This window comes from Lytechinus pictus, chromosome 1 (assembly GCF_037042905.1).
Source record: "Lytechinus pictus isolate F3 Inbred chromosome 1, Lp3.0, whole genome shotgun sequence".
Lineage (NCBI taxonomy): Eukaryota > Metazoa > Echinodermata > Echinoidea > Temnopleuroida > Toxopneustidae > Lytechinus > Lytechinus pictus.
Window position 1 is genome coordinate 26970368 of NC_087245.1, and position 15732 is coordinate 26986099.

Sequence of the window (15732 nt, forward strand, 5' to 3'; positions counted from 1 at the left end):
GGAAGAAAAATAGAGACGCAAATCAGGAAACAAAATATGAGGCTAAAAGGCTAACATCGGACATCATAATGACAATGCAGGCCATGGTGGTGTTTTTGGTGGCGATGCTCGTGATGGAGATGTAGATGATGACGACGAAGATGATGAAAATAACAATCAGATAAAGAGGCAGGGGGAATGGAGGAAGTTGAAGAAGGATTAAAAAAAGGTTTAAATGGTTATAGTAAAAAAAAAGAACAAATCGGAACTAGATCACACTCAGAATTGAATCATATCGGCAGATCACCAGAATTGTTCCCAAAGTGACTGGGAGTGACAGCTGACATATGCTGAAATAAAATATCAGCACATGTGAGAAATTATTATACCTGCCAACCTCGTTTATTGGGTGTGAATATCCGTTCTAAAATCAATAAAAGACAAAGAACGACAAAGAAGTCGTCTGGTCCAGATGGGGATCATGCATAGACACCTCCAAGTTATAGCAGCATCAGGAGAAAGGTCTAGACGGGTGATTTTGAAGTATTATGGGAACCATTTATGATGTATAATAATCAGAAGGGCTTTTAAAGAAATGAATAGTAAATCAAGAAATGCGCAATTAGTTCACAATCGGAAGTAAACCATATACTAATTGTAATATAATTATACAGAGTATAATGATGGAATAGTCATGTGTTGTCCACTGTTATTTTTTTTTAAAAGAATAGAAAAACATTAAAATAAGAGCACATATTTCATTGGGTAGCTCAAAAATTATACAAATTTGTAAATTTGTATGTTTTTGTATGATTTAAGATATTTCCTCCAAATTCATTTTTTTTTTCGATCACTTCAACCTCATCTTCAACACTTTAAACTTTTCAAGCAAACAGGCGGTTCTATATATATACCTTTTATGTTTTATTATTTCTTCTCCGATACTCATTCTCTTTCTACTATAAGGTGGGGGTGATTATGTAACAGTAAATATATCACTTTAACACTCTTCAGTTCTCCATCCCAAAGGAAAACAAATATTCACCATAATATTTTCAAACTAAATTAGAGCAATCTACTTTCTCCTTGGAGTGACTATTTTTCTTGGGTAATATTTTCTGTACGTCGACTGTTTAGTTATGCAATCCCATCTGCCACCGATTCCTCGCCAAAGAAAAAAAGTAGAAATTTCCCATATTTTAAGTAAAAAGAACAAAGGAGTTGTACTTTTACAAATGAAGGCAATATTATAAAACCAAAAGTGGGTGTGGGAAATCGCAAAGCAGTAAAACAATGGAGTATTTTAATCAATACTAGATACCAGTAAAAGGGCGCCTTATTACCAAATTCCGACAGTCAATTTATTGGGTATGGCCTCAATCTGATTGGTCGATTGTTAGACCGCGTGATCATTACGTGTGAAACGTGCAGCTATTGCTTTCATCGGTAGATGAGGAAAAACGCATTTGTGATTCAGTTTGATTTCATTTCTGTCAAAGAGTTGATCGGTGACAGTAAATGCACCGAAAACTCCAGGTTTTCTTGTGAATTTGACTTGGAATCCAGACCCATACAGAATCGTAAAGCTATACAATAATAAGGTAAGGTTACCAATTTATATTTCGACATTGCAGGGGGTCGTTAATCTAAACAAATCATGTACAAATTATATACTTCAATACTTAAGTGATGCTTGAATAACAAAATAAAAATAACTATGGGGTAACGTGTTTCACTGTTCGCTTATTTTTTTCAGTAATGTAATTCGTTCATTTTTTTATTCATTTAATTTATGTGTTATTAGTTTATTTACAGACTTAGTCTTTGACAATTTAAAACAAATTAAATGTACATGTAGATTTACACTTTCCTTCATTTGGTAACTAAGTTCACGAGAGACTAAAAGGGTCAACGCATACGCACAATTGTTTTTGTTTTTTATTTATTAAACAATGATAATACAGACATGTAATCAATGAAATCAATTAACAATATTGAAATACTATATTGTAATATGAAGATACAGAGGAATTTAGTTTTTAGTAAGTTGCTTAGAGATTAACAGAAAAGTAAAATAAACTACATGGTAGAACGAGAGGACAATTACTTATTTGTGTTTGAATCTTTTTTACTTGGAGAGATACATTTTTACGCTTCACCCATTTTATAAATCATTTCTTGTAATAGGTATTTTTTGTATAATTTTTTTTTGGAATAGGTATTTTTTTTTTACTTCTTTTTGAAACATTCTTATATGTGATTTTATTGAGCAGTATATTGCTATTGGGTTTTTATACACGTTTAAAATTGAAATTTGATATTTAATGGGGATATTTCATCTAATAAAAAGCTTTAATGGCTTTGAATTGATATAATTCAATTTAATTTACACCATTGCCCCCCACCCCCCCCCCCACACACACACACCCCACAGACCCTCACATTTTTGTAACTTTTCCATTTAATTACTATATTTTAAGAATGTGTATATCCTAAAACTGTTTTGATTGAAATAATATGAAATCAAACCATGTTAAAGTGTTTTGCTATTCTGAATGAAAGGATATCTTGATTGGGATCCCGAACAAAAAAAATGTATACCAATTTTCAAACACGTCAGCTGAAAATGTACAATTGTTAAATTAATAGTGATAATCAAGTGTACGATTAGTTAACTTTTTGAGTTAACCTTTTTTGTTACGGGACCCATGCAGGCCAATAAGAAATGGATTTCCAAATCACTTTTTAGGAATTTACCTGATTACTACCCCCTTTTTTCTAAACTTTTCCATGGCTTCCATTTTTCTTTGATACATGATACATGTTATTTTCCATTCCTGTACATATTGCAAATTGTTCTTTATGCTGAGAAAATGAATTAATTGCTAGATAAATTTAACATAAGGGGTATTGTGCTAAATATTCTCACTGCTTTTTGTCGATTTAGATAATATGCATTATTTAACAATTTCAGTGCATTTTATATCACTATCATCACTCTGTTTCAATACTAGCTTCATTTCAAGCAAAGCATATCTAAAAATATTACTCTACATCGGCAAAAACTCTATTGTGACATGTATGTACAGTATATATATATTTTTTTTTGATAAAATGGAGAACCCAGACAGGTCGCTTGATAGGAGGAATTAGTGATTTATTCAACATAAGCAGTCCAATCTGAGATTGGTATTGTCCAGTATGTTTTATAAAAGCTTTTATATATCGGAGCTCCTTGATAGTAAATGACCTGCCTTATTTGCTGTTAAAGTAACAACAATTTTGATAAAGCAATAAATACAGAAAATTTAGACACTCATACAGCATTGAAAATTCAACTTACTGAAAATCAAATATGAATATTATGGTATTTTAAGGTTCGGCTAGTTTTTATGATACAGTTGTATGCACATTTCAGTCAATATTCAAACGAAAGACCTGATGATGTCACACACTCATATAACAAATTTAATTTCGTAATGATGACAAAGATGCACTGTTAAAAAACCCTGATATTTACAGAAAAAAAAGATTTTGCAGAAAGCAATAACAGACTCATTCTGTAAATTTCATAAAACAGGAATTTTCTGCAATTTTGCAGAACAGGTCTGTTTAAAAAGGGGAAAAGGGTGTTTTATTTAAGGAAATTTTTAAGGTTCCATACACCAAATACCACTTTCCTGTAATTTTACATGATATAATGTAAGATTACGCAATCTGGTAAGATTACAGGTGTTCTCGAGACTTTGCTGCAGGAACTTCTTTTATTTTAAGGATAAATTTTCTAACAGTGTGATCTCTATAAAATCACAATAAATTATTGAAATAATGAGCTGAAACATATTTCATGAACAATACGAAAACTGGAAGGACAGAATTGAATGCAGAGTATTATCCACACAGTAAAATGTATGCAAAATAAATAAATGTAGTGAATTTCTGACGTCATGGGTTCTTTCAAGTCCATATCGCATTATGATGTGAATATCACTGCGAAAATAAGCGGGAGTTTAAAATGTTTTTTTTTATCATTTTCTATCCATGTTTGAAGAAATTTTCCGTTTTAATATAATTTCTATCTGTTCTATTCAAATCGATATTTTATTGGAATTTTAAAGGCTTAATATAGGGAAGTTTGATAATTTGAATAAAAAATTTCACCCATTTCTCACAATTTACAAGGCGAGAGCAAAACAATGTGTTTACATTACATTTTAACATTCCAGTGGGATGGACTTTGAATAATACGAACTAGCAGGTAGTTCACGCTTCAAAGGATAGGCCTATAGTAATTGTGAGCATGTTTCAATGAAAAAAGAAGCCGTTAGAAAGGGGACAGAGACGAAACCTTATCAAAGAAATAAACAATTAAGGCTCAGATACTAGTACACAAAGGTACACAAATTAAAATGAATATAAAAAAACTCGTCGTAATCACAAAACCTATGGAGACTTAAAATTGGCAGCATAGGCGATGTCATTAAGACGTAGGTATGAATTTCACTTCTATTTGTTCCTATTCACAAAATTACGAAAATGTCAACTTTCCAAAAAAAAAAAAAATATTAAAAGAGGAACTGGGAATATTGGCGCGAAGACAAATTTGGTTAGAAGGAAAAAACCATTAATTTCATTAATTTTTGGTAATAAAATTCACCGTAAACATGGTAAATGCGAACATTATCTACTGCAAATTGAAAAAAATCTTGTATCTTATTTACCATTATAGTATATTTTGGATTTTATTTCGGGAGGTTCTATTTAAAGTTTTTCAGAATTTTTGGTCCATCAAGAATTACGAATAAAGATTAAACAGATCCTCCTGTGCGAACACGGACGATCCTCCGTTCTTTACACGATGAACGGCGTTTTGAATACGGTCCATTGCAGACCACAAATATTGCCACTCAAAATTAAACATGTTTAATTTTGGACAGTTCCCCGAGAATATTGGGGTTTGAGGCGGATGAGCGACAGATGTCCAGAGTTTATGTACGGTGTCAACACGGTCTGTGGCAAAGCACAGCGGTTTTGCCCAACCGCCATCTAAACCGGCGATGATCACCTCTTCATGATAGTTACCATGGATTGAAAAGTTACCATGATGAAAAAAATTTATTGAACATGGGCGAGAAATGTTTTCACTGAGTTACACCACTTTTGACAAATTAACACAGTCTTGAGTGATTCTGACTGGATTGTGTTTAAAATATATAGTAAAATATCAAAGGTGAATTTGAAAAGTGAAATAAAAATCGATTTGAGTACGTGCAAAACTGCATGAGATTTGTTTTTTCTGAATTTGGACAATAATTCCACCAGGTATTGACTAAAATCCCTTCTAAACAATGGGGCCTTGCTGGTGATATGAAAGAGAAAGTGTCCATCTGGTATTATTCACAAATAAAGGTCCATTAGCATTTCGTCATGATTTACAACTTCTCATCAACTTTTCACAGGTCTGTTTTAACTCACCTGCTATTCAATTGTTCTCTATTAATTGAACGATAATAAAAGGGAGCGAGAAAAGTGATCCATAACAAATCGATATTTGTAGATACCAGCTGACTAGTTTAGTATGGAACGATCCGTCGTCCTTTCCCTTTAAAATAAAAATCAAGTTGAAGTTTCAAATTTAACACATTACATGACCAGAAATATTTTGTTCATTATCCGTCAAGTCAATGAAGTCTCAAGTTTTATTTCTGATTCGATTTGTTAGGCGTACCAGTTATTGCCATAAAAAAAAACATTGAAGCAACAAACTTATGAACAAAGATGTCGACGTATTGCGATATATGTACAATCATATCAATAAATGGAGCATGTATCTTTCGAAAGCAATGCACTGGATCAGGGATGGCCTTTAGATTTACAGGAAGTACAAATAATTTCAATGTAATTGGATCCTTAGTTCTTTGTTTGATAAAATACATGTATTTCATTTGATATTAAAAATAACGAGAAAAGTATGAGAAGTATATATTTTTATTACAGTTAAGACCCGAAACAGATATGTGTAATAAAGCAATAAATAAGGGGCAATGTCTTTTTAAGAGAATGATATTGTTTTTTCTTCTGTCAAAAGGATTATTGACAATAATAATTATTTAAATGTTTCTTTATAGCTCCGAACACTTATTCCAGCAAAAGTCCCTAAAAACCCATTTGTTCACAAGAGTTAATTACAGTATCACGTGGATGGATTTGTGGCTACAAAAATCCGGAGAAGGGTTCGAACCCACCATTCTCTGAAAAAAAGGAAAAAAGAAACACTATTTCCGTTTGTTCTTGATTGTGCAAACATAAATTCTTTCCAAATTATAGATTGTTTTGCCAGGAAGGGCTTGTCTAGGTGAGACATGTTCACCATGAAAACTGTGGCGTTGAGTGTTGCCCTACTTCTGACTGCGGTCGTTTCAACTTCAGGTATTATATGATATTTATTATGAATTAAGTATTTGCTGGGGTTTTTATGTAAGAATTTGCAATTTTGAATAATTAATTGGTTTATTTTATTTGAATATGAATGTATTCGTGCATCGAATTGTGTGGACGGCACACAAATGAGGGAGTAAGGTGCCTGTCACAAAAGTCATGAATGGTGGGTGCTCGTCACCCAGCATTGCCCAGCACGGAACCTTTGTTGAATTCATCATTCAAGTGCCAACGCCTACGTATGCACGTTATTGTTGCTTTTTGCTAATTTGTTTTACCAGAAGAGGATTGGTAGCGTGTGCGTTAGTGCGTGGGTTGAAGAATGTGTGTGTGTGTGTTGTGTGCAAAGAGGATTGGTATGTGCATTCGTAAACGGGGTGAAGGTGTATTTATGTGAGGGTGTGCGTGTGCGCGCCTGAAAGAGAGGGGGGACACACACTCCACTGGCGTAAATCCGTGTTGATGGGTGGGGGGATGACTGAAATATTTTGGCATTTTTTTTGCAATCATGTTTTTAGATATGCAAGGAATTGTCATTACTATTTCCACAGTGGCGTACCGTGGGTCACGGCATGGGGGGGGGGGGCACCAGCAAAATGTTTGAATCACTGAGTGAGTGCGCGCGAAGCGCGCTCAGTTGCCAGTTATACTGACCTAATAGAGACATTTTAAAGACAATGTCATTAAACGGATATGTATCTCACCAATCAACTAATGCGAGCGTGAAGCGCGAGCTGAATTTTTTTTATATTCACACCTAAAAAGGGACATTATAATCAAATTTGTGTAATCATGATAGGTACCTGTCTCGCTAAACAATGCGAGCGCAAAGCGCGAGCTGAAAATTTAGATAATTCAGACCTGAAGTGGGGCATTCTAAGGTTTCTTTGTTGGAATTAACTAGGACCATACGTATTTCATTAACCAAATGATGCGAGCGCGAAGCGCGAGCTGAATTTTTTTGATATTCAGAACAGAAGAAGGGACAATTTAAGGACTGATTTTAGGAATTCATGAAGAGCAGACATATCTCACCGATCCACTAATGCGAACGTAATCACGAACAGGAAATGTTTCATATATACGAAGACCTTAACATGGGGCAATCACTTTTTGAGTCATGAAAAAGAAGCATATGTCACTACATAAAACAATGATAACTATTCAATTTCAATTTAATTTAATATGTCTGCTCTTCATGAATTCCTAAAATCAGTCCTTAAACTGTCCCTTCTTCTGATCTGAATATCAAAAATTCAATTTTCAATTTCAATTCAATTTATTCAAATAACTCAAGTGCTGGGAAATATATTTGGTTTATATTGACTTGAAAACGGGATGTTTTAGTACAACAGGATTATATATCTCGTTAAACAGACAATGCGAGCACCAAGAACAATGAAGACATAGGCCCTGGGCAAATTATGTTTCATAAAGTTATGATAAAAATGTTTCTTATGTAATGTAACATAACATAATTATAATATAATATAACATTATAATGAATAATATTTTCTTCTTTCCCACTACGTTTCTCTTCCTTTCTCCCTCTTTTCTCCTTCCCCCCCTTTCCCCGTTTTTTTGTGTCAGCCGATGGGGGGGGGATGTGCCCCCCCATGCCCCCCGTAGTTACATCACTGTATGTCCATACGGCGAATACCCCTCCAATATTTTTTACCCCATGATGGTTTAATGGTTTTATTAGAGATTACATTCAAAACAATTTTGACATTCCATCTTAATCCCTTCCCAAAGACCCCAACGGGGGTTTCTCTTCAATGCTATAAAGGACATAAGTATTTCGTTTGGAAATGGTGAACTGGCTCTTTATTTGCATTTTATGATTCAATAATATTGTTTTATTTGTTAAGCGGTATGTTAGGAAGAATTTTCACCAATAAAACAATTACCTCTTGTGATTTTTTTTAAATTTCTTTCGTAAAAAGTGGGGGGATGTTTGTACAGGCCATCCCCCCTCCTCGAAAAGTGGGGGGATATATCCCCCATCCCCCCCCCCGGGATTTACGCCAGTGACACACTCACACCCACGCACAGATAGAGAGGGGAGAGTGTGGGAGAGTAATAAAGAAAGTGAGAAGAGTCGGGGAAGAAAGGAAATTACCGATAGTATTTGCATTAGGAAAGACTTGCAAAATTGTAGAGAGAGGGGGGAAATAATAGTATATCAAGAAGATGAAATAAGGAGGAAAATTAGATGGAGGAAGAAAATATAGAGTGGTGACGATGATATTGATAATGAAGACAAAAAGAAGAAGCAGAAAAAGGAGGAGGAGAAGAAAGATGAATAAGATGAAGTAGACAATCATTGAAAAATGCAGTTTGATGGATGATTAAATCTTCGCATCTCTTAATATTTATTTTTTACAGTCTCTGCAGGTGGCAGTTACAACGGTAAGGATTGACTTTAATTTGATATCATTTAAACTATCTTGAGAAATACACATGTTTTTGTCTTGCATTTATTTTTCTTTAATTTCGATGTTTAAACAAAATTAACACATTCATTTTCCTCTAAAAAATCAACCTTAACAATTATAACATTATTCCATTCATTAATTCATCAATGCATTATATTATATTTTCCATTTCATAAATTCTTTGTTACATATCTATTGTTTTTATTCATATCTACCAATTTATTGCGGGCGGGGTATTGCATCGTAAGTTATTATATTGCAGCCTATCATTATAATATTTGTATTTATGTAAATCGCCTATATACATCAATGATATATCTCTTTGTCCCTTTCGCTGCTTGAATTTCTCGTTGGTCACGTGTTCAAATGGACCGGAAGCTGTATATTCTCAAACTACAAAGCGTTACAGAGGCAAAGCAGCTACATGGGGATAATGGGCATAACCCGTAACTTTTCAGGTAGTTATGGAGAGGAAAGAGTAACAAAAAGAAGAAGAAGAAATATAAACATAGAAGAAAGAAGAGTAACGAAACATAACATATTTAGGCCGTGTAGGTCTTTAATACTGCCATTGTTATTCAGTTCGCCCCTCCTCTTTCGTTATACTCTGGCTAATCCCTGACAGTCGGGCATATATATTGCTGATGAAAAGATTAAAATATATTCTCCTTTAAAAAAAATATTTGTTTCCTTCTCTTCATTATCACTATGATTTACACAGTTGCAGATAATAATGATCGTTTCACACATAGCGGAGGATCAGGTGAGAAAAAGAAGATAAAAATTTGTTCAACAAGATATTTGTCAGTATATTCAATATCTATATTAATAATAATAATAATAATGTACATTTATATAGCGCTTATTACATTAGTTTCTAAGCGCTTCATATTCACATATGAAAGTCTAGTTTACGTTATGGAATTTTATGTTTCTTTCAGTTTAAGTTACAACAGATTTTGAATTTTATTTACATGAGTCTACATTACACCTAGCCCTTATTTCTTAATACTACGCGTCTACTCCAGCTTCAGAAAATACTTCCTTCTTTAGCTTGAGCTGTGTACTTTACATTTTACACAACAATAAATAAAGCCATCAAATTTGCACGTTAACAAATTAGGAACAGATGAATCCAAGATAAATATTTGGACAGAAAAAAGTCGTGAATTTTGTAAATAACTGGTTTTAAAGTGTTCTGGTATCGATTCTGTCGATGCAATCTTTTTTTCATTAAGATGTATTAAAAATTGATATTAAGGAGGAAAGTAAAGTGAAATCGACATTTTGAAATCATGCTTTCATTGTCAGGTCTTCAAGGCCTCAACATCCAGCAAAGTGGTTTCACGAAAGTGTCACATTCAACCAGTGAGAAGACCATCACCACAGAAAATGGTAAATACGGAATTTATGAAATATATTATTATGAGCAGAATTAGAGAGAAAGAGGGGGGGGGGGCGGATCTGGTAAGATGGGAACCGCCATCAACTCCCCTCTCCTAGATTCACCAGTTAGGCCTACTACTGCTGGTAAAAGTCCCTGTAAAAATGCTGCATATTTTTGTTAATATCAAGGATGTAAGAATTTGTTTAATATGTAAGTGAAACAAACACGAATAACACTGATATAGACATGAAATTAATGGTAAATATCATTTGTATATCTAATCAATGAAAAGTGCCCATTTAAAAATGATGCACATCTGTTAGCTCGGAGACTCGTCTAAAAATCTGAAGAGTGTCAGTTTTGAATGGTTGTCTGTATTTCTATTTCCTAAAAAGAGAGTAACAAGGGTACAATGAAGAACCAGAGAGGGGATACAGAAACAACTCAAGAAAGGTCACGAAAAGGTAACGATTAATTTATTTGTTTTTTCATTTTTTATTTAAAGTGTGATCATTATATTGAATATTATTGCAATACGTTCAAGTCATCTCTAACTCATAACCCAATTAAAAAAATGCATTACGCCTTTTTTGAAACTATCTTTCAAATAACAGATTGTTGATTCAAGAAGACTGGTTTTTCATTGCAACGAAAAAAAGGACTCTGTTAAGAATCACCAAGGGCCTCTTGCATAAAAGAAAAACTCAATGTGTTAAATGTCAATAGTATAATGTTGTTTGCCAGAGTTTAAGGCTAAATTTTATGCAACAAGCCCCAGGAGTCTAACATTGTATAAAATATGGGATCACCAAGATGATATCCTTATAAAATTTGTCATTTGTCAAAACATTGTCTCATTTTATTATTTATTTTTTTTACCAGGGAAGAAAAATAAACAAAATGAAGAAACGGAAGTCAAGCAACGGGGAGGAGATCGTCGCAAAAATGGAGACGATAATGGTATGAAAGATAGCTAAAAAAATTATTGATTTTTTTTAAATAATGACTGATTTATAACAATCGTCGGATGTCTCATGCTCACATTTTATCAGATTTTTTAAAATAAACTGAAGACAGATGACCTTACATGTTCCATGACGAATAAAACCAGGTTTTACATCTTAACCTTTTGATTTTAGTATATTGTCCTCTTTTATATAATACCAAAATATATATAGTTGATCATTACCTATTCATAAACTGTTTTAAATTGAATTTTAATTAATTCTTATTATGGATTTAATACTAAAGTAATACACTGTATTTGTATCAAGGGTGGTCATCTTTACAATAACATCCGGGGTTTTTATGACTGCCCAAAACCAATACTCTTTTTGTCTTGTATGTTGTTTATTATTACAATTGTAATATTATATTTTGAATTTTTAATTGCTCAATTTTAAAGGAGTTTTGACGCAATTGATGTATGTCTCATTGGAATTAAATGAATATTTAATTGAATTGGAGGGAAGTGGAAATATTTTATTTTTTCAAATAATCATTTTTTTCGCATTTTGATTAGCTATTATCTTTTGTGGTTGTATCTAGGAAGACGAAAAGGAGACAAGGGACACACTGAGACAGTGATTGAGAGAGTACGAGAAGGTGGTCGACGTAAAGATAAAGATCGAAGTGGTAAGACATTAAACTATGTTTATATATATTTATAATAAGGCATTTTGATTTTATGGTGTTCAGAGGGGGGGGGGGCGTTACCACCATAAAGGCCAGGCAAAATAGGGAAGATTCAATTGATTAAGTTCTGGAAAAGGAACAGAAGAAGAGCTTATTAAAGCAAAATTTTACAAATCAATTAGTGTCTATCATTCTTTTTATGAAAAATCAAAGTAATATTTGAAAGTAATACGAGCAGAAATAAGTAATTGAAACCGACTTAAGCTCTCGAACAAGTTTAGGTCATACTAATAGGACTTCATCAATGTTTCATTAGGTTCTAAAGGCGGCAGTTCGGAAGGCCAAAGGAACAGAGGAAATGGAGGTAAAGTTTTCTTATGATAACCAATGGGGTGCCCAATGTAATTTTTTTTTCAAAAGAATTTGTGAGCATGTCTTCACGTTTTTACATAAGTCCACCATTCACACATGCACTTTCTCATTTTGAGTTCCATTTCTCAATATAACACTCCCACCCCCTCGAACCAACATCTCTCTCCCTCTGCAAGCTCCCTTTCCATCACTTTCTGTTGAACTCCTGGTCTCGATTTTTCTTTCTATATTGAATGAATTTTTGTAAACATATATTTTTATTAAATACGCTAACACTTTTTGAGTATTAATTGGGGTGCCAGTCGTATAATACATAACAAATATGACCACCTTAAAAGAATCGACCCTTTTTTACTCTTAGCACAAGTATGAATTTTCCCAAACACGTTACCATTATATTCATTTATTCATGATATGACATGTACGTGTCTATTTTCCGTTCTTTGCCCCGTGGTCGATATCAATCTATTCTGTTGTCATTTCAAGGACGAAAAGCGGACAAGGGAAATGCTGAGACGGTGGTCGAGAGAGTACGGGGTGGTGGTCGATCTCAAAATAGAAACCGAAATGGTAAATACTTATACAGTACATCAATAAATATTATAACTCAAGGTGGCCATATAACGTTGTGTCAAATACCGTGTGGGGAGGGGATAGAAAGGCATTTGAAGATGTAGAATGAAATTAAGATTACACATATAATAGTTGATGATGATGGTGATGATGATGATGATGGTAATGGTGGAGGTGGTGGTGAACCTCGATTTTTGCATTTGTGAGAATCATGTACTGTAAGTCTAGGCCTACTTATTTGTGGATTTGCCTTAAACTTTAAATCCTTTAATGTGTGTGTTGTATTTATATTGTTTATGTGGATTCAAAATATAATAAGCACAATCAAATTTGTACAGACACTTCAAAACATCTGTGACTGAAAAAAAAAATCCTCGCTTAATTTCTCTGCTGGGGAAAATATTTATAACACAATAACTTTACGTAATAAAATTTAATTATTTATTTATTTATTCAGTTTTATTTCAACAGGGTAGCCCCATCAGTAATTTAAATACTGTTTTACATGGAGGCCCTGCATAACAAAAGAACACATTGAATTACAAATATATATATAAATATATATATATATATATATATATATATATATATATATATATATATAGAATAAACAAAAGATAGTAATAGTAAACAAAGTCAATTGCCAACTCTGCCAGTCAAACTTATCAAGAAAATCATATAAGAACAACATCTTGAAAAACAAATCATTGCATCTAGAAAAGAATATGTTAAAATAAAAGAAAATCATAATGAATATTTCAACAAAGAATATCATGGTAAACAATGGATGATATAATTTGGATGTTATTTTCGGCAATTGAACAAAAATTTTCAGTTTATTTCTTTACAACATATCACAGACACTGACAGGTATCTGACACTTTTGACTGTACAGCTCATTTTTTTTCCACAGTCCAGAATTCCTTTAAACTGTGACTTTCAATTGTAATGGTATGACACATTGGTAAGATCCGTCCTTTTGTCCGGGCGTTTTGTTCAGAAAATTGTTCTGAAAGAACTAGAAATGATATTGGAAGATAATCAGGTATTCACCATTGTTATAAACCAATGACGATTACTTTATTTTGACTTACCCCAGAGTGGAGGACGTTCACATGTAGGAGAGGACAAAGAGAGCTAGTCTTTGAAGATCTTACCGAGAATGAGAAACTGGAATATGAAATGACAAGCTCTGCCGAATCTTTTTCCTTCAGTTTCTGTCGAAATAAAAATGGAAAGAACTGTCTTGAGATTGGTAAGAGATAAAGAAAAAAATATAGGCCTATATTCTTAAGAGTAAAAAAACAAAGCTTCTGAGAATCTACGCTTCTTATGTATCCCCTGTCTCCAAGAATATTCATTTCTTCCTCATTCCAGCTCATTGAACTTTTTTTTACTAGTCAATCATGAATATGTTTCACAAGTGTCCAAAATCTAACATGTATATGATAATGTCAATGAAATACATGAACATTGTTCTATAACTTGTTTTTCATAGTGCCTTTACGAAACTATTGTCGTGGTATTGCCTATAATTTCTCGTATTTCTTAATACTGTTTATTGAAAGGTTAAGAACTTAACGTATGTCACATTATAGAACGTACTATGGATACTATACTTTGTCATTTTTCATTTCATTATTTTTGTTTTCGCTTTGGAGAGCTAGCCATATTAGGACATCTGTAAAGACACAAAAACTTGTATTTGCACTTTACTTTTTTTTTACAGTACTAAGCTCTTCTGGTGAATCGACCATGAAATTTAATGGTGAAGATTTGTGCCTCCCCATTGGATCATTCTACGAAAAAGAGAAGAGGTTTTCCTTCACAATCATCTACACCCGGTATTGTCTGGTTGTCAGGAACGTTTTATCAGGGGTTGAACTTGCTGCATCGGTCGAGAGTGATGAATTGAGTGGTTTCAACTACTGCTATGCCACTTCCAATGGTGGAGGAGATTCTTCGCTACAGATTAAGGAGCTTGAATGTAAGTTGAGCCACTACACAAAAATCCCTGTTGGAAAAAGAAACTACCACAGTGTGTTCACAGTGTGGTTGCATTATGTTCACGTTGCATTCGCAGTGAGTTCACATAGTGTTCCCAGTGTGTTCACAGTGTGTTCACAGTGTATTCACTCTGTATTCGCAGTGTGTTCACAGTGTATTGGCAGTGAGTTCGCATTTCGTTCGCAGTGTTTTCACAGTGTATTCACTCTGCATCCGAAGTGTGTTCACAGTGTATTCGCAGTGAGTTCAAATTGTGTTCACGGCATATTCACTCTGTATTCGCAGTGTTTTCACAGGGTGTTCACATTGTATTCGCATTGTGTTCACAGTGTGTTTGCACTCTATTCACAGTTTGTTCGAATAATACATGTAAGTGGACAATGCGGAGATGTAATTCACACTGTTGAATAATATTGTGTTCCACACTGTAAACACACTGTGAGCACACAGTGTTCTGCTCAGTAGGGATATAGGAAACGTAATATATTACTTCACCTCGATCACAGGACCGTTCCGTAAAGAGATCCAACTATGGCAACTTTGCCAGTATTGTATCTACCATGGAAACCTCGATTTCAAAGTTACCATAGTAAGTCTTTATGGAACGATCCCTACATGTCTTTTCTAAACTTTTCACAGCTAAACCTGAAAATCCCGTTGTTCAAAAGAAAATCAAAGAAATAGTTTCTGTTTCTGTCTGAAAAGGGGGAAGGGTGAGTGACCTGTTGGGTCATGCTGAATAGCTTTAACTTGTTAAATATTATGGACCCGATTTATTTGGCTTACCATCATGCATAGATTATTCTTTAGTTGCTTATTTTGACTTCAGTGTACCTTGTCTGGTAATTATTCATGATCTGACTATCATTGAACATCTTTCCTATTTTACACTTTGCGCCATAA

At 33.6% G+C, this 15732-nt stretch overlaps 1 protein-coding gene across 9 annotated transcripts in view; it reads left to right on the plus strand.

Moving 5' to 3' along the window:
* Positions 1–1441: 1441 nt before the first annotated feature.
* Positions 1442–15732, plus strand: part of LOC129260138 (uncharacterized) — a 53474-nt gene continuing 39183 nt past the window's right edge. For all 9 annotated transcript variants that reach the window (XM_064099312.1, XM_064099324.1, XM_064099315.1 and 6 more), the window contains exons 1-12: positions 1442–1580; positions 6307–6408; positions 8806–8829; positions 9577–9618; positions 10167–10250; positions 10638–10706; positions 11125–11202; positions 11791–11877; positions 12194–12241; positions 12736–12819; positions 13922–14077; positions 14552–14809. In XM_064099312.1, the coding sequence (XP_063955382.1) occupies positions 6342–6408; positions 8806–8829; positions 9577–9618; positions 10167–10250; positions 10638–10706; positions 11125–11202; positions 11791–11877; positions 12194–12241; positions 12736–12819; positions 13922–14077; positions 14552–14809 (997 nt within the window). In that variant the 5' untranslated portion in view covers positions 1442–1580; positions 6307–6341. The remainder of the gene's footprint in view (positions 1581–6306; positions 6409–8805; positions 8830–9576; positions 9619–10166; positions 10251–10637; positions 10707–11124; positions 11203–11790; positions 11878–12193; positions 12242–12735; positions 12820–13921; positions 14078–14551; positions 14810–15732) is intronic.